Source organism: Spermophilus citellus (genome assembly GCF_964194105.1).
Source record: "Spermophilus citellus genome assembly, chromosome: 2".
Taxonomy (NCBI): Eukaryota; Metazoa; Chordata; class Mammalia; order Rodentia; family Sciuridae; genus Spermophilus; species Spermophilus citellus.
Window position 1 is genome coordinate 258120542 of NC_138183.1, and position 27806 is coordinate 258148347.

General features: G+C 55.5%; 1 protein-coding gene across 1 annotated transcript; it reads left to right on the forward strand.

The window, feature by feature from the left end:
• Positions 1-373: 373 nt before the first annotated feature.
• On the forward strand, positions 374-27806 carry ANO9 (anoctamin 9; the record flags this gene model as incomplete). The annotated part of the gene is made up of 25 exons (XM_081280509.1): positions 374-584; positions 3141-3199; positions 17629-17703; positions 18023-18142; positions 18284-18429; positions 19433-19482; positions 19578-19636; positions 19713-19786; positions 19868-20002; positions 20081-20177; positions 20311-20371; positions 20459-20541; positions 22470-22574; positions 22651-22809; positions 22907-22943; positions 23030-23141; positions 24977-25034; positions 25122-25219; positions 25317-25459; positions 25525-25677; positions 26309-26456; positions 27093-27194; positions 27269-27362; positions 27470-27582; positions 27675-27806. The coding sequence occupies 25 exons, from the start codon at positions 374-376 to the stop codon at positions 27700-27702; spliced, it is 2520 nt and encodes an 839-aa protein (XP_081136635.1). The 3' UTR covers positions 27703-27806.

Consider the following 27806-nt stretch of genomic DNA (forward strand, 5'->3'; position numbering starts at 1 on the left):
GCAGGAGCCATCAAAACTGAAACCAATGTTTCATTTTTTTTTAACTTATTCTTTAGTTGTAGGTGGACACAGTGCCTTTATTTAATTTTTATGTGGTGCTGGGGATCAAACTTAGTGCCTCGCGCATGCTAGGCGAGTGCTTTTCCTTTGAGTCACAATGGCCAGCCCCTTCATGTTTTAAAAATGCATATATTGGGTTGGGGTTGTGGCTCAGCAGTCAAGTGCTCACTTGGCACATGTGAGGCCCTGGGTTTGATGCTCAGCTCCACATAAAAATAAATAAAATAAAGATATTGTGTCCAACTACAACTAAAAAAATAAATATTAAAAAAATAAAATATCCCCATTCCTCTGGAATGGAGCCTCCGCTGGCATGGATGAGATGGAAAGAATCCCCGGTTGGCTGGGCCCATTGGCGTCCAGTGGGACTATTTTGATCCTCAGCAGGCAGCAGATGGAGCAGCTGGAGGAGCACTTCCTGAAGGACCCCTTTCCATCCCACAGTACCCTGGTGGCACTGGCCTCCCGCCTCGGCCTAGAGGAGCAACACGTGCAACACGGGCAGGATGGGTTTAGTGTGCCACGTAAGGTAAACCCGAACCCTGAAGGAGGCCATCATCTTATGCACGACGCCTCCAATGGCCCTCGCGCTCATCCTGGGCCCACTCAACCTGGGCAGGCCCATCCTGGTCCAAATTCTGTTGTATATGCCCATCCTGCAAAGATGACCACTCCCCCAGACCCAGAAGACCCAGAAGGTTCTCCATTCAGGCCCAGGCCTGTGGGAACCTGCCGGCCGGTTTCCAGCAGAGTTCCTGGCCCCTCAGGGGAGAGGAACTAGAAGCCGCCTTGAAGAGACTCTCCACTGCAGAGCCTGAGGAAGGTGACCTGACCTTGAAGGTGCAGCGGTTGCCTGCGTCTCCAGGAATGAAGGACTTCTGCTCTCCCACTAGGATTTTCCCACATTCTCTACTGACAGCCACACCCACGTCAGATCCCCACCCGCAGCTGCATCCCTTAGATTCCACATCCAATACAATTTCATCATTCTGAAATAGTCTGGAGCTTTGTCTTAATTTGGGTATTTTTTTTCCTCTTATTTCCTTTTAGTCTTTGCTTTGTTACTTGTTTGAGGTTATTTTTCTGTTTGATTTTCCTCGATTTTCAATAAAGTTTTTTAGCTTCAGTGAAAAATAAAATAAAATAAAGAAGGGGGCTGGGGATGTGGCTCAAGCGGTAGCGCGCTCGCCTGGCATGCGTGTGGCCCAGGTTCAATCCTCAGCACCACATACCAACAAAGATGTTGTGTCCCCGAAAACTAAGAAAAATAAATATTTAAAAAAGTAATGTTTTGAACAACCAATTTAAAAAAAAGAAAATTAATAAAGAAATAAAATAAAATAAAGAAATAAAAGTGCATATGTAGCCTGTTTTTTGGATAAAATTTTACTGAAACCAAACAAAAACCATCCTATGATCGATTTTTCCCCCTCTGACAATAAGACATTTATCTCAGGCTAATTAGAATTGCAATCAGGGTAAACACATCCCAGAAATCTTGAAAATATGCTCTCCACCTTAGGATTTGTTTGTTTGTTTATTTATTTATTTTGGGGTACCAGGGGTTGAACTAAGGGGCACTCAACCACTGAGCTACAAATTCAGCCTATTTTGCATTTTATTTAGAAGCAGGATCTCACTGAGTTGTTTAGCACTTTGCCATTGCTGAGGCTGGTTTTGAAGTCTTGATCCTCCTGTCTCAGCCTCCCCAGTCACTGGGATTACATTACAGGAGTGCACTGCGCCCTAAGATTTAAATGGCAAGAGCCATTTACATGTCACAGTGGATTTCTGCAAACTGACAATGTTAAAGTTTTAAGCAAATAAAGTGCGGGTTGATCTGAAAAAGTGAAACTCAGAGACACAAATTTTCTACAACTAAGGTCTTATTACAGGAATAGAAAAGGGACTCTACCCAGGAGGTTATGCTGCTATAGTGGCAAAGAAACTGAGACAAAGTTTACTTTTGAAGAAGAGGGTCAAGGCAAACAGCTTTGAAACAGAGCACAAGTCCGGAACTGGTGGCTGCTGAGGTCCAATGTATGTTCCCTGGTGGAGATAGTATATCTGAAAACTGCATCTCAAAGGGGCCTTTGGATAATCTCCTTAAACCTGGGTTGTGCAGTTATTCCAGGAATGTCTTCTGGAGGGCTTCATCACCACTGGACACTTGGGCTAGGGCTTTAGGGACAGTGATTTCATTTTGGTGCTAGCAACAATCCCACCTATCTGTGAATATAACAAAAACCAGGGAAACTAAGTGAGGATGGGTGAATTGCATGGTACGAATGCTGTCTCAATAAAGCTGGTGTCCTAATGCCACATAGGTGAGCTTGCCTGTGGGCTCCTGCTACTGTGGGGATCTGGAGGCCAGAGATGGCTTGCCTGGAGGCACCCTGCTGGGCCTTCACAGGCCAGGATGCTGCCCTGTGCTGAGAGCCAAGCAGGAGGCTGGGTGGTCAAGGCAGCTAGCTACACTGTGGTGATCCTCAAGGATATAGGTGAGAGTCCAAGTGGTGGAGAGGATATCCCTCCAGTGCAGATCAGGAACCTGTTCTTGTTTCCTGGTGTTGAAGATGAAACACCCAAGAGATGCTGAGGCATGCATAGACAGCAAGTTTAATTTAAGTGATACAGATTTCTCCAAAGAGAAGGGGCCTCAATGCCAAAAGCCCGTGGGAGGGGTTGCAACTTGCTTTTTTTAATAGACCCCAGAACCCCCCTCCCTCTGGGCTAGGCAAGTGCTCAACCGCTGAGCCACAACCCCAACCCCACATACTTGATCAAGGGCAGGAGGACGGAGGTTAATGGTTAGCAGCCCTGAGTGCTGAGGGGCACAATTCTGGAGGTCAACCCTTAGCAAATCCCATCATTCATTGCCTACACCGACTGCCTGACCTTTGGCCCTGCTTCAGTTTGTTGAGGAATGTGGCATATCCTGTTCACCTAGGCCAGGTGGGAATGCGGAATTGCTTTTTGGCAAAGAAAGTGAAGTGGGGGTCAGCACAGTGGGCCCATTTTATAGAATTGTTTTCTTAACCTTGTGTTCCCACCATTCTCACCTATCTGTTCCGTTACAGAGATAGGACCGAACCAGAGGACCAGTCTGGACCTGGTCTCCATCCTGCAGGAGCGCCGGGTTGGACCGGACAGCATCCCCACTGCTTTGTGCTGAGGAGACCTGTAGTGCCCCAGCGCGACCTGACGCTCTTCAGGGAGCCAATGCTGGACTGCAGGAGGAAGAGCCCAGCAGGCCAGCTCCCGCCCACCCCGACCGAGGAGCAGCGTCTTGCAGGTGGGGTTCCCTGATGGCCACTCTTCAGCTGCCACCCTGCCTTTCCCCGCGGCTTGCTGGCACGCTCACTTTACGGAGGCGCTCTTGGTAGGGTGGGGATTGTCCTGGGTATGGACAGTTCTCCCACACTAACTGTCCACACCCAGGACAATCTCCACCCCACCGAGAGCACCTCCGTAAAGTCCTGATAACTCTAGTTTTCTTCGAAGCGTGTAAATCTATTTAGCCTTTTACCGAAAAGCGCCCAGAGTCCTCCTCCCTAGGCAGACCCGGCCCTACTGCCCTGCCAGAGCGCCGAGGGCGGGGGCGGGCGGGGAAAGCACCGGCGCCTTGCAGTGGGAGGGGCGCCTGGCTGCGGGGCGGTGAGCAGGGCGTGGCGACCCCTGCCGGCCTGAGTAGGCTGGGGCGGGCCCTGGGGGGCGTCTCTTCTGGGGCGGGCCCCGAGGCTTCGGCAGGGCCAGGTCTGGAAAGGCGGAGAGGCTTAGTCCATCTGCGCAGCCAGGTGCGAGCTGCCCGCGGTTGGGTAAAGTGTCACTACCGAGCCCAGGCCGAGCGCTATAGGAATTTCAAACGCTTTACAAGTGTCGTGGTCTTCACTACTCCTTGAATTAGCTCGCTCCTTCCCTCGCTGGAGTCCAGAGCCTCTCCTCTGCACCCCGCCCTCTGCAGGAGCCCTCCACCAGGCTTTGCACCTGGAGCCTGACAGCTGCGTCTCGCCTCCGCCCCGTCCCTGCGACTTGCTGCCTCTTCTGGGCACGTGGGGACCAGCGGTTTGTGACAGCTCTGGGTGGAAGAAAGTGGAGGCTGCAGGACCTGGGGCCATCTGGAGAAGGGGACACGGGACAGCACCTTTCCTTAGCTGCGGAACCACCCACCAGAGACCCAGGTGCTGGAGCAATGAGGGTAAATGGCCAAATCCTGTCTCACCCAGGAACAGATCAGGCCAGAGCTCCGTGTGGGTACGGCCTGACCTCGGAGCCTGGTTCCCTTGAGCTGAGGAGCAGTTACATCTTGGTGGTAAACAGTGGGATCCTTGGGGAAATGCTTTCTAAAAAAACACACTTGCACAGAAAGGAGAGAAAGCCTATGAACCTGTAAAAGAATAAAGACTGGTTTTCACTTTTGTGGCAAATCTGTAAAGGTGAATGAATCCCAGAGAACTCACCTGCCTAGGCACACCTGCTGCCTGGATGTTTTCTCAGGGAGCCTGCTCGGCAGGTTTGAGAGGACAGGAAGGGGGAACTGGGCCAGATCCAGGCCCACCTGAGGGCCGGGGAGTCTGGAAAGAACTGTCCTAGGGGCTGGAGATGTGGCTCAAGCGGTAGCGCGCTCGCCTGGCATGCGTGCGGCCCGGGTTCGATCCTCAGCACCACATACCAACAAAGATGTTGTGTCCGCCGATAAAATAAAAAAATAAATAAATATTAAAAAATTCTCTCTCTCACTCTCTCTTTAAAAAAAAAAAAAAAAAAGAACTGTCCTAGAGAGGACCGGAAGCAGGTTCTCCAGAGGCACGCCAGCCCACTGGAGGCCCACTTCAGGCCACCTGGGCTGGAGATGCAGGATAGGTCCAGGGTCAGGCCTGAGCTCCCTAACCCTGGTTGACCTTTCACAACAGCCCCTGGGCCATCCAACTAATGAACAACTGAAATGGAGAGCTGCCTCTAGCTGCACTTTGGCCCTTGTGGGGAAGATAACAGGAGACAAGGTCTTCTGGACTTAGGAGGAAGAAGAGGGTGGCAGGGTCCATGTGACTTGGACCAAAGTACTCTGCCAAGAAGGCAGCTGGCCACAGTGCCTTCCCCTCTACCCCAGGGGCAGCCCAGACATAGGCCAAAGAGTAAGGCCAAGTCTGGGGGAAACAAGGGTTATAATCCAGGCTGTAATATGATAATAAAGAAATTTTAAAATAAAGTGAAGTTTATAACAGTGATCTACATGTTAACAGTAGAAATTGAAAGGAGAAACTTATTCCTTAGTGACTGTGGTTCCCTCACACTTGGGAAGAAAACCATAACCCACCGGTAAGAGTGCACAGGGTTATCAAGTATGACCCACACGAACCTGCTTTTCAGTACTTTAAAGCATTTTAAGTTAGTTGAAATGAAAAGGTCACATGTTTGTAACCTACATGATATTGTAAGCATCCTTCCATATTCTCAGAGGTGTTCTACTGCTGAACTGGATCCCCTGCCTTTTTGTTTTGAGATAGAGTCTTGCTGAGTTGCCCAGGCTGGCCCCACATTTATGATCCTTCTGCCTTAGGCTCCCAAGTATCCCCATCCCCTGGATCTATCTTTCTTTCTTTCTTTCTTTCTTTCTGTATTGTTTTATTTATTTATTTTTATGTGGTGCTGAGGATCGAATCCTGGGCTAGGCAAGTGCTCAACCGCTGAGCCACAACCCCAACCCCAAGATATTGCTAAGTTCTTTTTTTTTTTAAAGAGAGAGTGAGAGAGGAGAGAGAGTGAGAGAGAGAATTTTTAATATTTATTTTTTAGTTCTCAGCGGACACAACATCCTTGTTGGTATGTGGTGCTGAGGATCGAACCCGGGCCGCACACATGCCAGGTGAGCGCGCTACCGCTTGAGCCACATCCCCAGCCCATTGCTAAGTTCTTGAGGCTGGTCTCGAACTTGTGATCCTCTTGCCTCAGTCTCCGAAGTTGCTGGGATTAAAGGCTGTACCACTGTGCAAGTCCTGAAATGTAACTTTATTTAACATTTATTTTTTAGTTGTAGTTGGACACAATATTTTATTTTTTTATGTGGTGCTGAGGATCAAACCCAGGGCCTCGTACATGCTGGCAACTAATCCAGACTTTGGGGATGGCACCAGAAGATCTGAGCAATGACTATCTCCCAAATTAACAAGTGAATTACAAGTCTAACAGAGAACACTTGGAATCTAGACTTTGAGTCTTTTTTTTTTTTTTTTTTTTTTTTTGGTACTGGGAATTGGACTCAGGGACGCTTGACCACTGAGCCACATCCCCAGCCTATTTTGTATTTTGTTTAGATGTTTAGAGACAGGGTCTCACTGAGTTGCTTAGCACCTCACTTTTGCTGAGGCTGGCTTTGAACTCGAGATCCTCCTGAGCTGCTAGGATTACAGGCCTGTGCCACCAAGCCTGGCTTTTGAGTCATCTCTTTTAAAAAAAACCTCCTATTTCCCGGGATGGGCAGAATCACAGCCTGTGGGACAGGAACAAAGTCATTTCTGTTTCTCTCTTGCTAGCAATAAAACTTCTTTTTCCTTTTTCTCAAAACCGGGTCCTTGTTATTGGATTTGCATTGGGTACAAGGATAGAGCTTTCAGTAATAGCACTCCTCTGGGAAACTCAGACAAACACACGACCCAAGGCCTGAACCAGGGCAGAGGGTTGCAAGGCCGCATGGTGCCCCGCCCCTCACACCGCCGACGGCCCGCCTCCAGACCAGGCGCCCCGCCCCTCACACCGCGGACGCCCCGCCTCCACACCAGGTGTCCCGCCTTTAGTGTCCCTGGCTGCTGGTGGCTTCCTGCGACCCTCCCCTACTCTCAGGCCTGCATGTTCAGCTTGGGCCTTCTGGCCGCACCGTGATGGTGCCCATCCTCTGCGCCACCAGCCTGTCCGGAGCTTCCTCCAGGCACTTCTCTCCCCCTCCTCTGTGAACCCTGTCCACTCCCACAGGCTGGTCACTCAGGCCACCCAGAGCCTCTCCAGCTGCTGCTCTCAGCTAGGCTGTACAAAACGTGCTCAGGACCTCGGGGTGTGGCAAACCCTTCCCTCCTAGCCAGCCCCAAGATGATACCACCCTCCCTCCAGGGCAGAGGCTCTGGTGGGGGAAGCAGCTGGCTTTGGGGTGTCTCCCCCTTGCCTAGATTACCTTCTGGGGGAACAAAGCCCAGGTTTGGGGCGCCAGGAGTGGGACTATGGAGGGAGTCTGGGGGTGAATTGTCCTGGGGTCTGGGTTCTGACCTGGTGCTCTGTGCCCTCTGTGCCCACCCTGCTTCCCCCAGAAGGGGGTGCCAGGAAGTCCCATCCGGAGCCTTCTGCAGGGGAGGGCAATCGAGGGTCCAGGAGAGTTCTGACCTGGGGTTCCCTTCTTGCTGTTCCCACCCATCCCCAGGTTCCCAGGAAGATGTCCAAGGCTCCTGGGGGGCTGGGAGGGGCTTTCCTGGCTGAGCCTCAGGCTCCTCCCAGTGCACCTGGGCGCGGCAGCAGAGGAGAGAGGGAAGGTGCGTCCCACACGGAAGTCAGGGAGGCCCGCCTGTGCCTTGCAGCCACTCTCCTGCCGGCACTGTGACCAGCAGCCCCAACCAGACTCCAGGACAGTGTGCACAGCCAGCATGCAGGTGAGCCCTGCCCCTCGGGTCTGCAGCCCCCACCCCTGTGGTAGCCACCACCCTCGCCAGGAAGGTGCCTGTAGAGGGCCCAGCAGCTGGCCAGGTGGAGTGTGGGTGGCTTGGGCCAGGCAGAGTCAGCTACAGGACCCCCGGGTCAGTCTGGGCTGGGCTGGGCTGGGGCGCACACAGGCAGCTTCCTTCCCCCAGCCTGGGCTCCTGGTGCCGTGTGACCCTGACCTCATGGCCACAGTCCTCCAGGTGCCTGGGGTGCTGGTGTGCCCTCCAGAACAGCAGCTCTGCTCTGAAGGTGGTACCTGGGGGAGGGGCTCAAGCAGGGGCTGCTCTGGTGGGAGGCCCTGTGTGGCTGGGAGGATGTGGCTGCGCTCTGGGAGGGTCCTGCCCAGGCAGAGGCCCACTGCAGGCTGCTGGATCCTGGTTCTGGGGCAGAGCAGAGGTGGGGTTGAGGAACTCCAGGAAGATACCCTATCTCCCTGCCCGCTAAGGTGTCAACTGGGCTGGAGCCAGCCCTGGTGGCCCAGGGAGGAGGTCTGAGTGGAGGTGTAGAGTGAAACCAGCCTCCAAAGTGGCCTCCAGGCCTCCAGGAGTGGGCGAGTTGGCAGCTGCTCCCACCACCTCCACCCAGGGCTCTCACTGGCCCTTCCTCCATCTGGCTGCCCAGGCCAGACTGTGGATGCCCCGTGGCCCGACCCAGGGTCCCCCTGCCAGCCTTTCCTCCCTGACAGTCCATGCTGGGGTGGAGTGGTGGGGCTGGCCAGGGGAGCAGCCCTGTTGGCTGAGGAGAGCGAATCCGTCCTCTGAAACTCAGAGACTTGGTGGTCCCCGCTGCTGGCTGGGTCTGAGCATGCCCTCCCCTGTTCTCATTCCTTCCATGGCTCCCCTTTGTTGCTGCTGAAGTCCCAGCTCCCAGCTGCCTGACCAGCTTTCCCTGATCTGGCTTGTGCCATCCTCAGGCCCAGGGAGGGCTTACCTCCTGGTGGCTCCTTGCTTGCCCTTTATGCTTCTGCAAAGCTGAAGTGCTAAGGACTGATTCACCAGGAGTCGTCACTCCGAAGTCCCCAGAGGTGCTGAGGACTGAATTCCTTGGAGGTACTGAGGACTTAGTCCTTGGGATTAGTAAACTACCAATCCTTTAGTGAACTGTCACGAGTGCCAATGATCTTGTCCTCAGAGGTGCTTAGGACTGAGTCCTTGGGATTAGGAAATATCAAGTCTCAGAAGTACTAGATTAGGGAGCTGGTGTTGTGGCTCAGTGGTAGAGTGCTTGCCTAGCATGTTGAGGCACTAGGTTTGATTCTCAGCACCACATATAAATAAATGAACAAAATAAAGGCCCATCAACATATGAAAAAATATTTTTAAAAAGAGGTATTAAATTAGTGAGTGGTAACTACCTCATCCTCAGAGGTGCTAAGAACTGAGTCCCTGGGAGTATTAATTGCCAAGTCTGTAGAGGTGCTGAGGACTTTGTCCCAGACACGAATTGCACCCTAACCCTCAGGGCTGGCCCATGCACATTTCTCTCAGGAATGCTGCCTCCACTTTTTTGCCTCTTGACAACCTTTTTGCCCTATAAGGCCAGACTCTGGACCACCTCCCTGCCAAGTAGACGCCTGCCCCTCCGGCCCCAGCATCCACTCACACTGGGCACTGCCCTAAGGGCAGCATAGAGCCAGCTACCACATCAGTATCTGGGGATGGGTGAGTGGGCACACAGACAGGTGGCTTCAGTGGCTCAGAGGAGGCAGGTGGGTTCTCTCAGGGAGGGAGGTCAGAGGGTCCTGGGCTGGGGCAGGTGGAGCCCTGGGCAGCCAGGGTGGCCTCTGTGCTTCTGTGTGATGGTGGGGGTGGAGCCCCGTTGGAGGATGGTGAAGCTGCAAAGTGACTAAGGGCCTGAGCCCCAAGGGCCCTGGGCACTGGCCAGAGCCACCCTCTAGCCCTCAGCGAGGTGGCCCGTGGAGAGGGAGCCAGCAGCCGTCCTGTGCAGCCAGAATGGCATCATGTGTGCGTATCACGCAGCCTGCCAGGCAGGCCTGGTCCAGAGCTGGGCAGCAGCTGCCCGCCTGGCCTGTAGGCTGAACGGGGCCACAGTGGGGTCAGGCACTGAGGAAGGAGGGTAGCTGGACTGCTGCATGTTAGGAGCCAGTGGGTGATGTCCACGGGGTACAAAAGCCAGCTTGGGGACAGCCCTGTCCCTGCCCTGAGGCCTGGAAACCTGGGGTCTTGGTCTTGTGGAAGGAGTCCAGTGGATCAGGACACAGGTCCTGGGTCTCCTGATTGGTGCCCTGAGCAGTCTGCTGGACTGGAGGTGGGGCAACCTCAGGCAGGCTGCGCTCCCACCCAGGAAGGCCCAGTGGCCACACTGAGAAGCCATGGGAGTCAGGCTGGGGCCAGCGGACCATGGCCCTGTAGGACAGAAGGGCAGAGGGGCAGCGTGACCCTGGAGCCCGGGGGCTGTGGCCAGGGCCAGGAGTGGTGGGCCTAGTAGACAGACAGCAGGATATCGGGATCTGGTGCCTCAGGTGGCTGGAGGGTGCTGGACCAGAGCCAGTGGACATCTGATCTGGCTGATGGAGGGGCTGCTGTCCAAAGCTGAGGTGGCGGCTGAGAGTAGCCAGAGCTGATGGCGCTGCATCCTGAGGGCCTCCTTATCCAGTGACCGCTTAATGCCTGTCTGGGCGGCGGGCACCCCCTCCACTGTGCAGCGTCTGTGGGGTCGGGGTTGCTGGGCCTTGATTCTCAGGCCAAGAACAGCCTCTTATCCTGACCTTGGAGGTGCCCTGTGGACTCTCCCCTCTTCTTGGGCTCCTCCTGGTCTGGGGTCCTGGGGGCCCCTCCGGTCCCATTCCTGGCCCCTGCCCTGTTTGTCTCACTTGTTCATCTTTGAGCCCATGCTGGGGTTGAGGGCCCTGGACACAAGGGCACAGGGTGGGGGCTCCACAGGGCCTGAGGTCAGCTCGTGAGGATTTGTTTCACTCTCATCCCATGTGGCACGGAGCCATGGTGGTGAGCAGGCCACAGTCTACCCAAGTCACCTGTCCCATTGGGTTGTGGCCACACCCTCTTTCGCGGCCCAGGTGCAGGTGCCCACCCCGCCCTGCTGTCCTTCTGGGAATTCAGGTTCCTTCCTGACCCAGGATGGGGAAAAGTCCAGTTACCACCCCCACACACACCTGGGCGCGGGTGCAGTGGGCTGTTGGCAGAGGGTGGGGTGTGCCCTGGCATCTGAGTGCGGCGTTGGAGGGAAGGGGCTGCAGGGTGGTTGTGGGCCTGAGCCACATCTGTGTCAGCCCTGACCCCTGAGGACTCAGTTCCCTCTCTTGGTTGGACTGGAAGCATTTCCTGGCGTCTGAGCCTGAGGCAGAGGGAGAGAGCCAGGAAGACCCAATCCTGCCCTGGACACACTCCTGGTGTGTGTGCCGTGTGTGGTGTTGGAGTGGGGTGACAACCAGCCAGACCAGATCAAAAGCAGAACTGTCTTACAAATGAATTTCAGAGAAGCGTGTTTTTTTTTTCTAGTGTAAGTACATCCCAGGCGATCACTGAATATACTCACACTAAAAAGCATCTCTTGTTTCCCTGAGTTTGAATGTGACTGAGTGGCCTGTATGTTCCCTGGCAGCCCTTGGAGTGAGGCTTTCTGGAGGAGGTTGCAGGAATGTGGTTGGGGAAGGGGAGGGAGTGCAGCTAGGGGCCCAGAGGAACAGAGGCCTGGCAGGAGGAGACCGTGGAGGGACACCTGCAGCACAGGAGACTATGGAGGGGCACCTGCAGCCCGGGGAGGGAGGGTCTGGCAGGAGGCCAGGTGAGTCAGGCCTGGTGGGAAGCAGCTTTGCCTGAGTCCTCAGGTGTCACTAGGAGAGAAAGGGTGTGGGGCTTAGAAGGACACCAGCCAGGGTCCCTGCCCCTTGGACACCAGCTGCCCACTAGGACGTGGGCAGGCCCCTCTCACCCATGTATGGCCTCAGGACGTATTATGGGTCTCATAAAGCTCTTGGTCAGGTAGGCAGTGTTTCCTAAGTCAGCACTTCTGCCTAGGACCAGCTCTCTTGAGAAGCCCACCAGTAAATCTGGGAAGGCTGGACCTGCTCTAACCACCTTGGTGATCTCTTCTCCCTCCTGGCCCCAGCTTGCTCCCACCACTCCATGAAGGAGCTGAGCTCCAGCCTCAGATGCCTTCCTGCTAGTTGGGAGGAAATGAGTCCCACCAGCCTAACACCCAGTACCCACCTGGACTTGGCACAGCACCCTTCCTGCTCTCTACCTGCTGCATGGTGGTGCGGTGCCTCCTGTCTAGAAGTGTCCCAGAAGCAGGGCCACATTTGTCAGTGTTTTCCACGGCTGCGGGAGGGTTGCATGCAGCAGCAGCAGGGTCACATGCAGCAGGAGGGTCACATGCAACGGGAGGCTTGCATGCAGCGAGAGGGTCCCATGCTGTAGGAGGGGCGAATGCAGCAGGAGGATCCCATGCGGTGAAAGGTTCCCATGCTGCAGGAGGGTTGTATTCATCAGGAGGGTTGCATGCTGAAGTCAATACTCAGGCATTTTTTGGTGTGCCTGTGGTGCTGGGGAATGGGCTCAGGGCCCCACACAGGTGAGGCCTTTTATTTCCCTTCCTTCCTCCCATCCTCCCATTCCTCCCCTTTCTCCCTTCCTCCTCTTCCTCCCCTTCCTTCCCTTCCTCCCTTTCTTCCCTTCCCCCTCTTCTTCCCCTTCCTCCCCTTCCTCCCCTTCCTCCCCTTCCTCCCCTTCCCCCTCTTCCTCCCCTTCCTCCCCTTCCACCCCTTCCTCCCCTTCCTCTTCTTCCTCCCCTTCCTCCTCTTCCTCCACTTCCTCCCCTTCCTCCCTTCCTCCCCTTCCTCCTCTTCCTCCCCTTCCTCCCTTCCTCCCTTCCTCCCCTTCTTCCCTTCCTCCCTTCCTCCTCTTCCTCCCCTTCCTCCCTTCCTCCCTTCCTCCCCTTCCTCCCTTCCTCCCCTTCCTCCTCTTCCTCCCCTTCCTCCCTTCCTCCTCTTCCTCCCCTTCCTCCCTTCCTCCCTTCCTCCCCTTCCTCCCTTCCTCCCTTCCTCCCTTCCTCCCCTTCCTCCCTTCCTCCCTTCCTCCCCTTCCTCCCTTCCTCCCTTCCTCCCCTTCCTCCCTTCCTCCCTTCCTCCTCTTCCTCCCCTTCCTCCCTTCCTCCCTTCCTCCCTTCCTCCCCTTTCTTCCCTTACTCCTCTTCCTCCCCTCCCTCCCTTCCTCCCTTCCTCCTCTTCCTCCCCTTCCTCCCCTTCCTCCTCTTCCTCCCCTCCCTCCCTTCCTCCCTTCCTCCCCTTCCTCCCTTCCTCCCTTCCTCCCTTCCTCCCCTTCCTCCCTTCCTCCCTTCCTCCCTTCCTCCTCTTCCTCCCCTTCCTCCCCTTCCTCCTCTTCCTCCCCTCCCTCCCTTCCTCCCTTCCTCCCCTTCCTCTCCTTCCTCCCTTCCCCCTTCCTCCCCTTCCTCCCTTCCTCCTCTTCCTCCTCTTCCTCCCCTTCCTCCTCTTCCTCCCCTTCCTCCCCTTCCTCCCTTCCTCCCCTTCCTCCCCTTCCTCCCTTCCTCCCCTTCCTCCCTTCCTCCTCTTCCTCCCCTTCCTCCCTTCCTCCCTTCCTCCCCTTCCTCCTCTTCCTCCCCTTCCTCCCCTTCCTCCCTTCCTCCCTCCCTCCCCTTCCTCCCTTCCTCCCTTCCTCCCCTTCCTCCCTTCCTCCCTTCCTCCTCTTCCTCCCTTCCTCCTCCTCCTTTCCTCCTCTTCCTCCCTTCCTCCTCTTCCTCCCCTTCCTCCCCTTCCTCCCTTCCTCCTCTTCCTCCCCTTCCTCCCCTTCCTCCCTTCCTCCTCTTCCTCCCTTCCTCCTCTTCCTCCCTTCCTCCCCTTCCTCCCCTTCCTCCCCTTCCTCCCTTCCTCCTCTTCCTCCCCTTCCTCCCTTCCTCCCTTCCTCCTCTTCCTCCTCTTCCTCCTCTTCCTCCTCTTCCTCTCCTTCCTCCCCTTCCTCCCCTTCCTCCCTTCCTCCTCTTCCTCCCTCCTCTTCCTCCCTTCCTCCTCTTCCTCCTCTTCCTCCCCTTCCTCCCTTCCTCCTCTTCCTCCCCTTCTTCCTCTTCCTCCCCTTCCTTCCCTTCCTCCTCTTCCTCCCCTTCCTCCCTTCCTCCTCTTCCTCCCCTTCCTCCTCTTCCTCCCCTTCCTCCCTTCCTCCCTTTCCCCCTTTCTCCCCTTCCTCCCCTTCCTCACTTTCCCCTTCCTCCCCTTCCTCCCTTCCTCCTCTTCCTCCCTTCTTCCTCTTCATCCCCTTCCTCCCCTTCCTCCTCTTCCTCACTTTCCCCTCCTCCCCTTCCTCCCTTTCCCATGTTAGTTCTGAAAGTCCCCTTAAAGTTTCTTTTAACTTGGGGCGATACCTTTCGATATTTTGTTAGTTTTGAAAGTCCCCCTAAAGTCTCTTTCAACCGGGGGTGATATTTTTGATATTTGTTAGTTCTGAAAGTTTCCCTAAAGTTTCTTTTAACTTGGGGCGATACCTTTTGATATTTGTTAGTTCTGAAAGTTTTCCTAAAGTGTCTTTTAACTTGGGGTGATATTTTTCGATATTTTGTTAATTTTGAAAGTTCCTCTTTCGTTTTTTTAACCTGGAGTGTTTACCTTTTTGGTGCTGGATCCTGCCAACTACGCCAAATATTGCGGTAATTCATTTGCAGGACAGCATGGGAAAAGAAAGAAGAAGCAGAGCAAGCTAAGCAGCAGCAGAAAAAAAGTCCTTTATTGTGTACAAGCGATCTTTTTATAGTATTGTGAACAAAGAAGGCAGCCTTGTAACATCAATAAATCAGGTCTTTCAGCTAATTAAACATAGCACACAGAAGTTTTACTTTCTAATCAGAAGTGATTCGTTTCTCATGGCTAATCTATTTTTGGCTTGGAGTATGTTGAGCTCTGCTCTTTGTTAAGAACAAATAATAAAATTTTTCTTAGCGTCCTCTTAGCCTACTTGGTAGAACATCTCATTTGCAGGCAAGTCCTCTTAAGGATAGCAGACACCTCGTTTTCAAGTATGTCTGCTGTTACCTTATCCTAACTTTGAAGGAGTCCCATTGTGTATAGGGGCTCGTTCTTTCTGTTTGCCTCTTATAGCACATAACGACTCTCTTTCTTATAATACTTGGGGAATTAATTATCATAGTTATCCTACTGCTGTTTTTACTGTCATGATATCTTCCCCAGGATTTAATACCTCTAATATATATGTTAATCAAGCATAGCTATCATCTAAAGAATGTTTTGTCAGAACTCATCTTCCTTTATGTTCAGCTAAATATTTTGAAACATTTTTAACTCATTTAAAATACGAAAAATGTCATGATCATCACCCTAAAACAGTAGTCAAATATCAAAATATCACTATAGTTGGGTGGAGACCTGATCATCCTGAATTTATAGAAAGTTGGTCAAATCGTACTTTAAGATGGCATCAACATAATGGGACAATAAATGCTTGGGGTAATGAGACAATTAAAATGCAACATTATGCTTTGGTCCCTCCAATGTTACAGCATATAAGGTTTCCCAATATTCAAGGGGATATATGGAAATTATGGGCAGTATCTGGGAAACTCACTGTATGGACTGGAAATTTCACATCAGATGTATCCCATTCCTCTCCTTTTGAAGTACATCTACATAATAATCTGACTTATTTTGCTTCTACATGTGTTAAATTCCCTTATTCTCTTATGATTGGAAACTGGGAATGGAATGTAACTTGGGGAACAATATCATGTATAGACTGTTATCTTACTCAATATGTAAATAGAATTAACTGGGAATTAATAGAAATTAATAATTATTCTTTAGTTATTGTTAAAGCTCACACAAAATTGTGGGTGCCTGTTAATTTGACTCATTCTTGCTCTGATTCATTGTCTGTTACTCATTTGTACAATGCTATTCAAGTTTTGTTACAGCGCTCTCTACGATTAATAGGAGTAGTTATAGCTTCATTCCTTGCAATTGCTTCTATAACTACCACTGCTCACACTCCCCTTTCCTCCCTTCCTCCCTTTCTCCCCTTCCTCCCCTTTCCTCCCTTCTTCCTCCTCCTCCCCTTTCTCCCCTTCCTTCCTTTTCTCCCCTTCCTCCCCTTCCTCCCCATCCTCCCTTCCTCCCTTCCTCCTCTTCCTCCCCTTCCTCCCCTTCCTCCCCTTCCTCCCTTCCTCCCTTCCTCCCTTCTTTCTTCCTCCCCATCCCCCCTTTTCTCCCTTCCTCCCTTTCTCCCCTTCCTCCCCTTTCCTCCCTTTTTCCTCCTCCTTCCCTTTCTCCCCTTCCTTCCTTTTCTCCCCATCCTCCCTTCCTCCCTTCCTCCTCTTCCTCCCCTTCCTCCCTTTTCTCCCTTCCTCCCCTTTCCTCCCTTCTTCCTCCTCCTCCCCTTTCTCCCCTTCCTTCCTTTTCTCCCTATCCTCCCTTCCTCCCTTCCTCCTCTTCCTCCCCTTCCTCCCTTTTCTCCCTTCCTCCCCTTTCCTCCCTTCTTCCTCCTCCTCCCCTTTCTCCCCTTCCTTCCTTTTCTCCCCATCCTCCCTTCCTCCCTTCCTCCTCTTCCTCTCTTCCTTTTCTCCCTTCCTCCCCTTGCTCCCTTCCTCCCCTTTCTCCCCTTCCTCCCTTCCTCCCCTCCTCCCCTTCCCCCTTCCTCCCCTTCCTCCCGTTCCTCCCCTTCCTCGCTTCCTTCCCTTTCTCCCCTTCCTCCCCTTCCCCCTTCCTCCCTTCCTCCCTTCCTCTTTTCCTCCCTTATCCAAGATAGTTTTATATTTGCAGTGAATATAGGCCTTACCCACCCTCTGCCGCTTGTCCTCTTCCTGCTTCCCTTGATGATTCGGTCTCATGGAGACGCACACTGCCCAGCACATCCCACCTTGGATGACCACTTATGCCAGCTTTGCCCTTGTCCCTTCTGAGTTGCCCAGGATCCCTCACATCTTTGTCTCCTGAGCTCCACTATGGGGCCCCTCTGTCCCCTTGTGAGGATGACCTACCTTGTGAGCCCTGGAGTCCTGCAGGCACCCTCTTGTCTGTGGGCTTTTTGCTGTGAGATGGAGGTAGCTCTTGGGGGGACTTCATCCTCTTCCACATCTGGACAGCCTTGGCCTTCCTTGCCTGGCCAGCCATCTGCCAGTGTCCCTCTGTATGGCGGCCTTCTTGTTTCTCCCTCTTCTGCCATCACAGGCAGGAAGGACAGCTAGTGGGTGTGCCGGAGGGAGGGCCGATGCTTACCCCTTTGGCATCAGCCACCGCAGGTCCTGAGGCTCACGTTCTGATGCCAGCACCTCTCTCCTTTAGAAGTGCCTGAACCAGATCCATCCTACAGCCACCACGAGCCCCCCGTCTGTGTCCTTGAGGGAAGATGGCCAGCTGGAGGGTTCAGGGGTGCTCAAGTCAGCGTGGCCCTGGCCCCCCTCCCTCCCCAGGTCCACACCTGCCCCATTCTGTCCCCCACGTTCCTGCACCAATGTTCACAGCCAGCAGCACTCAGCTGGGTCTGTAGCCAGACCCCTGAGGCCAGGGCAGCTGCCTCACCAGCCAATCTGCGTCTCCCCCATCGCTAGGCTCCCACCTCTTCATGGTCCCGGCTGTGGGGGCTCCTGGTGTGTGCATCCCCTGGGTGCACATCCTCCGGCTTCAGCAGGAGCGCTTAGGCCCCAAGGCTGCTTCTGCACCTCTCCTGGCTGGTTACCTCTCACCACGACCCTGCTGGCTGTGTCCTCAGCCTCATGCAGCCGGGAGTCACCTGGCCCATGGCCAACTTGATTCTGGCCTTGCCCCTCATTCTGGATGTCTGGGGTCTTACCTCCAAGGTGTTGGAGCTCAGAGGCTGCAGGAAGGAGCCAGCAAGGGGCCCGACCTTCTCCTACCCTCATCTGTCCTTCCCTCTGTCTCTCCTCCAGGAGGAAGAGAGCCTCCGGATCCTGGTAGGGACAGAAGGGGAGAGCTTCCCCTTGGAGGAAATGGGCACATGTGAGGTGGGAATCTTTGGACTTTCCAGGCTGGGTCCCACCTGCTCCTCATCGTCCCTGAGTCACACACCTGCCCTGTCCCTGGCCCCCTCCCTCCCCATGTCCACACCTGCCCTCTCCCTGGCCCCCTCCCTCTCTGTGTCCCTCACCTGCCCTGTCCCTGGCCCCCTCCCTCTGTGTGTCCCTCACCTGCCCTGTCCCTGGCCCCTTCCCTCTCTGTGTCCCTCACCTGCCCTGTCCCTGGCCCCCTCCCTCTCTGTGTCCCTCACCTGCCCTGTCCCTGGCCCCCTCCCTCCACTGCCCCAGCCCACGCCTTCTTCTTCAGGCCCCTGAGCAGTGGGACTTTGTGCTGGTGGCTGCTCACCCCACCCACAAGAACCCGGAGCAGAGGCAGCGGCTGCATGGGTTCCTGGAGGAGCTCAGGAGAAAGGGCTTCGACTTGAAGGTGGGCTGGTGGCTGGTGAGGCAGGCATCTGTGGGCCAGAGGGTCCTGGGGATGGGACCAAGGCTGTGCCCAGGTGCAGGGGACAGGTGGTGAAGGGAGGGGGACAGGTGAAATGGAGGTCCCTTCTGACTGCTCCCCTAGGAGAGAGAGGGCCAGAAACGGGTGTTCTTTGGGATCCGAGCCGACAACAGTATCTTTGAGCTGTACCGAACCCTCCTCCTGGAGCCTGACAGTCCTACCCCTGGAGTTCCGCGGGCCAGGCCGACCTCTGTCCCAGCCACCACGAGGTGAGGGCCATGCCCAGCACTAGACCAGAGGACCCCTGTCCACCCCAGTGCCTGGTCCAGGCGGGGCAGAGAGGTCCCCAAGTCTCTGGCCGCCACGTGAGGCAGCCTGGAACCACATGGTCTCAGCACAGGCCACGGCAGGGCAGACCCCACAGTTGTGCCTCAGTTCCGTGCCTGTGACAAGGGGAGGTGACAGTCCCACCTCTTGGAGCATTCTGAAAGCACCTGTGACCAACTCCCGGGGATACAGAGTCAGAGTGGCTATGAAGGGTGGAGAGGCCCAGAGCCCCCAAGCCGCCCCTCACCGTGAGGGCATCATCTCCCACAGACCCTCCTGTCCAGCTTGGGGGCCCTCACTGGATGTGCAGACCCAAAGGCCCAGCAGAAAGGGCCTCCTGTGTCCCCAAGGGCCTGCTATTCCAAGTTCGCTGCTCACCCTCCCTTTCCCTTGTCCATTGCTGCTTAGCCCTGACTGGGTCCTAGAGCCCAGCTGGCCTGCTCAGCTGACACCTCTGGATGAGGCTCTTGGAACTTGGTTATGAGGCGGTGGAGGGGCATCTGTGAACACAGAGATGGCCAGTCTCCCAGAGGAGTGAGGGGAATTCAGTGGAGTAGCAGCACCTTGATGGACTGAGAGGAGGAGCTGGCCTGGGGGCATGCATTCAGGGGCCCTGTCTCAGGAAGACAGGTGCCCAAGTGTGCCTCTGCAGTCAAGTGCCTGGCTGTGTGGCCTTGAGCAAGTTACACAATCTCTCCCAGTTCTGTTTCTGCATAGGCAAAATGGGTCCCAGGGATGTAAAGAGGGTTTCTGCACCTAAGTCATGGGAGGATGTGCCGGGTGGAGTGCAGGGAGCAGGGGGGCCCCAGCAGATCCATCCTGGGGCACTTTGGGGGAAGGTGGGATGGATCCTAGCCCGTTTGTGGGTTCTTGGCTTGGTCAGGCTGGAAGCCTGGGTCCACTGAGGCCTGGTGGAGCTGTCCTGACCCCGATCTTGGGTTTCAGAATCCGAATTGTAAACTTCATCTTGAGCAATATGAAGACGGCAGCTGGTGGTGAGGCGGGTCAGGCAGGTGGTAAGAGGGCGCCCGGGCAGGGGGTCCTTCCTCGCTCTCCTCTGCCCTGACCGGAGGCCCCTGGTGACCCCCAGACACTTTTGAGAATTTGAAGAAGGACGGGATCTTTGAGACCAGGTTCCCACTGCACAAGGTGAGGTGGGCTGGCCCAGGGCCCTGAGGGCAGGACCCCGGGGCTGGAGGTGCTCAGACCACTTGTCTGGGGGCAGGGGGAGGAGGATCTGAAGAAAAACTGGGCGCGATGGAGAAACCTGGCACGCAGGCAGCCCATCGATGACATCAGGTAAGGCTGCCCAGGAGTCACTGGTGCCCGCACACCCACCACCCTCCCTGGTCCCCGCATTCTGACACTGCTTGCCTGCAGGAACTACTTCGGGGAGAAGGTGGCTCTGTACTTTGCCTGGCTGGGCTGGTACACCTACATGCTGGTGCCCGCCGCGCTGGTGGGCCTCCTCGTCTTCCTGAGTGGGTTTGCCCTGTTTGATGCCAGCCAGATCAGGTGGGCTGGGTGGGGGCCGTGGCTGGGGCCAGGGTAGGGGCAGGGGGAGCCAGTGCCAGCCTTGTCCCTGTACCCCAGCAAGGAGATCTGCGAGGCCCAGGATATCCTCCTGTGTCCCCTTGGCCACCAGAGCCGCAGCTTCCAGCCGCTCTCCAGCACCTGCACGTTTGCCAAGGTTTGCCACTGTGGGCCCCCAGGGCTGCCAGGGGACACAGAGGTGGGAGCAGACTGTGGGGCCCTGGGGAGCAGGCTCTCCTTTCCCCTGGGACACGGGAGGGCCAGCCAAGCCCATCAGCCCCTCTCCCTAGCTCACCCACCTCTTCGACAACGAGGGCACCGTGCTGTTCGCCATCTTCATGGCTCTGTGGGGTAAGTTGCTGTGGGTGCCCCAGGGACCTGGGACACCAGTCTGTGCTGTCCCTAGGTGACCATGATGCCCTCCTCACCCCGCTGCAGCCACCGTGTTCCTGGAGATCTGGAAGCGGCAACGAGCCCGTGTGGTCTTGCACTGGGACCTGTACGGGTGGGACGAGGACCAGGTGAGGCAGACCTGTGACCAGGGCCTTCTGCTTCAGCGTCCCTGTGGCCCACACCTCTGTTCCATGTCTGAGCTGTATTTATGTCTGAGACCTGTCCCCCCATCTGAGGCTGGTGACCCCAAGTCTGAACCCTGACCCGTATGTGAGGCTTGTCCCCTGTCTGAGGTGAGTCCCATTGAGGTGTGTACCTGGGGTCCTCCTCAGGATGATGAGTGCGTGGTGTCGCGTCCCATGAATCAACACGGTCATCCAGGGGAACTGGGCTGCAGGAAATCATCACACAGAGACAGAGAAACACCTTTTCTTTGGGTCTGGTGATAGATCTTCTGACCCTAGGGGTCCATGGAAAGAGAGAGCGAGGTTGAGTCTAGCTTCCTGAAGTCTGCTGTCAGCAGGTTCACTGACAGCTAGGAAGGCCACACCCATCTCCTGTGCTGAGTGGGGATCAAAGGCAGAGCCAGAGAAGGGGACACACAAAGGGAGTTTCCATGGAACATTCTATCCCCAACAGGGCAAAGGGGTAGGATTACAAAGGAACAGGTGAGTGTCGTGATGGGCAAAGGTGCGACGAATGCAGTCAAGGGGGAGAAATAAAGAATGTCCACGCACTTCTGCCCTTTTCAATGTTTTATTCACTCAAATCACTTAATGCAATTTCACTCTATAGGTTTTTTTTTTTTTTTTTTTTTTTTTTTTTTTTGTAGATGGACACAACACAATGCCTTTATTTTTATGTGGTGCTGAGGATCGAACCCGGGTCCCACCCTTGCTGGGCGAGCGCTCTACCGCTGAGCCACAATCCCAGCCCACTCTATAGGTTCTTAATCAAGAGAATGACAATTCTTAGTGCTGGGCACTGCAATAGACATAATCAATTAATTCACAGCAAACAATTCTAGATTAATTAATTCTCAGCATTGCAAACACACTTAATCATGACAGGCTCATGCCAGACATTCCCTCTGCGCTAGGTTCAAGTGCCAGATCTAAAGTCTCAAGCCTTGGGCTCTAAGTCCACAGATGCCTGTGGAGATCAGGTCAGGGACCAAGGCAGGCTTCTCCTGGGATGGAGCTGATGGCTGGCCCAGGAGACCAGGGTCAAGATGAGGCATAGAGTTTGAGAGCCGTGAGGACCACGCAGAGGATCAGCAAACGATGACAGTGATGGGATGTCGTCCAGGTCCTCACCAGGCTCTCAGCTGTGGGCATCCGGGTCGGCTGCTGAATGTCTGTTCTTTTGTTCTATTATTTATACTAAATTTTGGGGCTTCTGACCCCCTTTCAACCCTTATCAGCTGCCACTGGATCTCTCAGTGACCTCATGTACCCTGGGGTTAAAGCATCTGGTCTGGTGGTCCCCACCCTGATCTTTCCCTCCTACCAGGCGAGATCAGCCTGCCAGATGCTTCACTCAGTGTTTATCAGGGAGGGGAAGTGACTTGTTTGTGCCTGAGGCCACTGGAGGTGTGCCTGGTGTGCCTGGTGAGACTGAAAATGGAGTTGCTTTGGCTCAGGCCTCAGGCCATCCTCACAGTGAGTGTAGCTCCACCCCTGCGGGTGACCCTACACCTGGAGCCGGGCCTTGCTGTCCCAGCTGGGGTCAGTGCCCCAGGACATCAGGACTTGAAGGTCTGCCTCTAGGGCAGCTCCCAACAGCCTGGGGCATGTCCCATGTCTGAAGCATGTTCCCTGACTGAGGTGTGTCCTCTCTCTGGGGCGTTCCCCTATCTGCGGGAATGTCCATGACTCAGGCATGTGTCCCGGGTCTGAGATGTGTTCCCTGTCTGAGGCGGGTCCCCTCTGGAGCATGTCCCCTGTCTGAGGTCCCCTGTTTGGAGCGTGTCCCATGTCTGAAGTGTGTTCTGTATCTGTGCCTTGTGTCTGGGCCATGTCCTGTGTCTGAGGCGTGGATCTGGGGTCCTCTGCAGGAGGAGATGGCGCTCCAGCTCATCAACTGCCCCCACTACCAGCTCCGGCCGCACCAGCACTCTTACCTGCGCAGCACCGTGATCCTGGTCCTGTCTGTGTTGATGGTATTCCCGGGAGCCCTGTGGGGTGGAGACCGTGGCTCCTCTGAGTGCCTGTCCACCCACCCTGGTGCCTCTGCAGATCTGCCTCATGATCGGCATGGCCCATTTGCTGGTGGTCTACCGGGTGCTGGCCGCTGCCCTCCTCGGCACACTGCCCTTCTTGGAGCACCAGGTGACGACGGCTGTGGTGGTGACAGGAGCCCTGGTACACTACGTGATCATCGTTGTCATGACCAAGGTCGGGGACGGGCAGGGGGTGGTGGTGGTGGGAGGCCACAGGCGAGGGGGTCTCGTGGGAGCCCACAGGCAGGCCCTCAGGCACCCTCCTCCTCCAGGTCAACAAGTCTGTGGCCCTGAAGCTCTGTGAGTTTGGTGAGTGGAGGCCCTGCTGTCTCGGTCGGAGGAGGGCGTGGGCGGGAGCGAGTGCTGGCAGGACCCCAGGCAGGCTCTTGTTGCAGAGCAGCCCCGGACCTTCTTGGAGCTGGAGAGAAAGTTCACCATCAGGTTCTTCATCCTGCAGTTCTTCGCCCACTTCTCCTCCCTCGTCTACATCGCCTTCATCCTGGGCAGGTGGGCTCCCTGCCGCTCCTCCTCATGGAGTGACCCACTCCCTGCCCCCTACTGAGGTTCTGCACTCAGGCATCCAGGGCCCTCCGCAGAGGCCGAGCTTCAGACACAGGCCTGGGCGGCCTCCTGGGCCCCTGGTTTACACATGAGCCTTTCTTTTTGTAAACTCGCCTGTCTGCATCCGTCCGTCCGCTGTTGTCCGCTGGGGGAAGTAGCTCCCATCTGGGTTGTGCTTGCTCAGCTCTTGTGAGGTGTGCGCTCACTGCACACCTGGGGTGACCCACAGGGACCACGGCCTCCACCTGGCCCGTCCTGCCTGGGAGACTTCCTCCCTCTGTCTTTTTGACCCTCTATTTTTTTTTTTTTTAACTTTAACAATCATTCCCAAAAGTTCTTTTTTGTTTTCTCTCCTTTGTGGTGCCCCACCTCAGCTCTAGACAGTACTTTCTTGAAGGTGTCAATTGGTTTCTTTTTTTTTTTTTTCTTTTTTCTTTTTCTTTTTAGTTTTCGGCAGACACAACATCTTTGTTTGTATGTGGTGCTGAGGATGGAACCCGGGCCGCAGGCATGCCAGACGAGCGTGCTACCGCTTGAGCCACATCCCCAGCCCCTCAATTGGTTTCTTTCTCCCTTAAATTCTCATCGACTTTGATCTGTTGCTTCCCAATGATCCATTTCCCGTCTGTGACCCTCTTGAGCCTGAACTCCTGCTGAGGAACATGGACTGGGCTGGTTTTCCAGGCAGACGGGTGGGGCTCCACAAGCAGCTCTGCCATCCACACTTGCACATCTGAGCCAGTGCTTCAAGTGTGGCTCGTCGGATGCCCAGGGCACCCTGAGACCCTGGTCTTTTTTAGGTGTAGATGGACATAACACAATGCCTTTATTTTCATGTGGTGCTGAGGATCGAACCCGGGTCCCGCCTGTGCTAGGCGAGCGCTCTACCACTGAGCCACAATCCTAGCCCGAGACCCTGGTCTTATGGTGTCAGTGCTCTCTGATCAGAGACCCCTGTGGTCACAGCAGCTAACCCAGGAGAATCTCCTGCAAGGCCATCTGCCACAACAGGTTGGGTAGCACAGCCACAGGCTGTCTTTGAGCATGCCACAAATGAGCCCTCAGCCTCCCTGTCGAAGAACAAGGCTCCTCTGCGTTCCTTTGTGTTCCCTAGGACAGTCTCTATCCTCTTCATGTAGGTCCACAGATTTCTTGTGAGTTTCATTCTGGTGTGGGTAACTGAGCTTTCCTCCAGCCCCATTTCCCAGGCTTGTGCTGCGTAGAGCAAAGCCAAGGCAGCCTGACACCGTGTGTTTTCTTTCTGGGTGACTGTCAGTTGATTTGACCCTTAGTCTTTCAATGGTTTATTTTGATTTTCCAGGCATATGATCATATTTCCTAAAACAGTGATTTTTTTTCTTTGCACATTTATACTATTTACACTTTGTGTTTTCTTGTCCATTTGCAAGTAGCTCCAGCATGATCTCAAGTCATCGCTTCTGTGAACTATCATGGGGATCCTTCCCAAGTTCAACATCAGCCCTGAGCCCCTTTGGTTTAAGATAGCTCGCATTTGCTGTAGTGTTGAGGAAAAGCAGATGATTTTGAACAACATGACACAGCATGCGGTGTGCACGGGGAGAAACTGAGGCCAGGCCCAGCAGACCTCGCCTGGAATGCATGTCCTGGTCTGTGGAAGCTGGGCAGGCCTGCAGGCCTGGGTGTACCTCACTGCTGGGCCCGCTTCTCTCCTGTCTCTCCACACCTATGGTGACCATGGCCCACCCTGTCAGAGGCAGGGTGCTGCCCCCATGCCCACCGAGGATCACTCTTCTCCCTAGGATCAATGGTCACCCTGGGAAGTCCACGCGCCTGGCTGGTCTGTGGAAGCTGGAAGAGGTCTGTCTGCCCTGAGCCCTGTCACTCTGTCCCTGTGCCCTTCCTCCCCTGTACTTGGCCCTCCCTGACCTGCTGCCTGCCCCACAGTGCCATCTCAGCGGCTGCATGATGGACCTGTTTGTGCAGATGGCTATCATCATGGGTCTGAAGCAAACACTGAGCAACTGCATGGAGTACCTGCGCCCGTGAGGACCAGCCCACCCTGCCTCCTGGAGCACCCGTCCCTGATGCTCTAGGCCCCCAGGGCTACCCATCTACCCCCCACACTCTCCCCGCTCACAGGTGGCTGGCCCACAAGTTCCGTTTGATGACAGCCTGCACACGCAGCCATCAGCCCTGTGATCCCCAGCTCCAGGACTGGCAGCGAAACTACCTACTGAACCCTGTCACCACCTTTAGCCTGTTTGACGAGTTCATGGAGATGAGTATGTGGCGGCGGGTGGGGCGGGCAGGTGCTGCCAGCCAGGAAGGTGACCCCTCTGCCTTGCAGTGATCCAGTACGGCTTCACCACCATCTTTGTGGCTGCCTTCCCCCTGGCTCCGCTGCTGGCACTCTTCAGCAACCTCGTGGAGATCCGCCTGGATGCAGTCAAGATGGTCTGGCTGCAGCGGCGCCTGGTGCCACGCAAAGCCAAGGACATCGGTCAGGACGTGATGCAGTGGGCAGCTTCGTGGGCTCTCTGTTGACCCACACCAGGCTACCTTGAAACAATCTCACAGTGGCCCACAGCCCTTCTTAGGGGTCTGCCAAGGAAGGGTTGAGCCCGGTGGGCTCAGGAAAAGGCAGGGAGGGTGCGCCTTGCAGCCCTTCCCTGGAGCCTGGCATCTGGCTGCAGGCTTGCAGCCTGCTGGGGAGTCCAGGCAGAAGAGCTGGCTTCTGAGGGCATGGGAGGGAGAGGGGTTAGTCATCCAGCATGGCCACACTGAGATGGACAGTGTCAGCCGGCCTTGGGCTCAGGGGTGGGGGTCCTGCCCAGGAGGGGACAGACCCAGGGCTGGAGCAGTCTGGGGGTGGCTGAGGGACTTAGGAGGAAGATGGAGAGGGACACTGGAGTTCCTCCCATCTGTCAGGTGGGGTGCAGGAAGTAGAGCAAGGCTGCACTCTTGGCTGGGGTTTCCTAGGGAACATCTTGGCCCCCATGACTGCAGTGGGGTACCCTGGGCAGAGCCGTAACAAGGCCCCGTGGCACTCAGGCCCCCAGCCTTTGGTGGGGGGGGTGCAAAAAACATGGGGCTTAGGAGCCAGACCCCATCACCCTCTTGCTCTGGCTCAGGGACCTGGCTGCAGGTGCTGGAGACCATCGGTGTCCTGGCGGTCATTGCCAATGGGATGGTCATTGCCTTCACCTCTGAGTTCATCCCCCGAGTCGTCTACAAGTACCGCTATGGCCCCTGTCGACAGGGGAATCAGTCTGCAGAAGAGTAAGGCCTCAAACCATCTAGACACCCCTGAGATAATGGCCCTATTACTGCTAAGCCCCAGGGGAGCCTGGCCTCTCTCTCCCGGGAATGGCTGGATGGAGTCACTGTGACCTAGGGCTCTGGTGAGGCTGAGACATGGGGGATCCGTACTGCCTTTACGCAGCAGCCTACAAACCCTGGCTGGAGCCCAGAAATAACTGACTGGACCTGACAGGGGGTTGGTCTGGGCCCAGACGTTTTCTGAGCAGGCACTCTCAGAATGACCCCCTCCCAAAGGTGGGCCTCCTGTGTCCTGCTTCCAGCAGAGTAGGGCAGAGCTCAGCCACCTCCAGTTCCTCTAACCCTCAAGAGGCCCGTGTGCCTGCAGACTGGGTCTCCTGGGACAGCCTCTGGAATGCTGTGTCCAGCCCCTGGCAGAAAAGGCAGCTGGTAGCATTCCTGAGGCCCCTCCACCATCCCCAGACTCCCAGGCACAGCCATGTACTAGATCAGTGCCCCACCCCCACACACAGGGAAGTGGAAGAGGCTGGTGGTGTGTCCCCACCGGATACAGGGCAGCTCCTGGGAGCAACCCTGGGGAATGAGAGGCCACCCTGGCTCCACCCTGGCCCCATATTTCTCTCCTCTCCTCCCCAGCTGCCTCAAGGGTTACGTTAACCACAGCCTGTCCGTCTTCTACACCAAGGACTTCCAGGACCCTGTTGAGACAGAGGGCTTTGAAAATGTGACCGAGTGCAGGTTTGGAGCTCCCCACCACCCACGAATTCCCTCTGAACTCCTGACTCCTGACTGCAGACACCTCCCTCCCCCAGGTACCGGGATTACCGCAATGCACAGGACTACAACTTCTCAGAGCAGTTCTGGTTCCTCCTGGCCATCCGCCTCGCCTTCGTCATCCTCTTTGAGGTAGGGAGACCTGGGCGAAGGCCCTCTTCCCTCCCAACCCCCAACCCTCCAGGCCCTGTGTAGCCCGTGACCCCGCTAGCTCTATGTGCTCCTATCCCTGCCCCCAGCATGTGGCCTTGTGCATCAAGCTTATTGCCGCGTGGTATGTGCCTGATGTTCCCCAGTCGGTGAAGAACAAGGTTCTGGAGGAGAAGTATCGGATATTGCGGGATAAGATGGGGTAGGCAGGCGGAAGCTGGCTGGGTGGGGGCAGGTCCAGACCTGGGGAGAGCCTCTGGCCTCTGGTCCCCACCAACCCCACCCTACCTCCAGCTCCAGCTCCAAGAGCACAGATGTGTAGGCGACCTGGAGCAGGTGGAGAGGTGCTGGTGCCAGAGACCTGATCCTGCAGCTGTCACTGTCTCCACGTCCTGGCCCTGCCCGTGGCTGTGTGTGTGGGGCTGT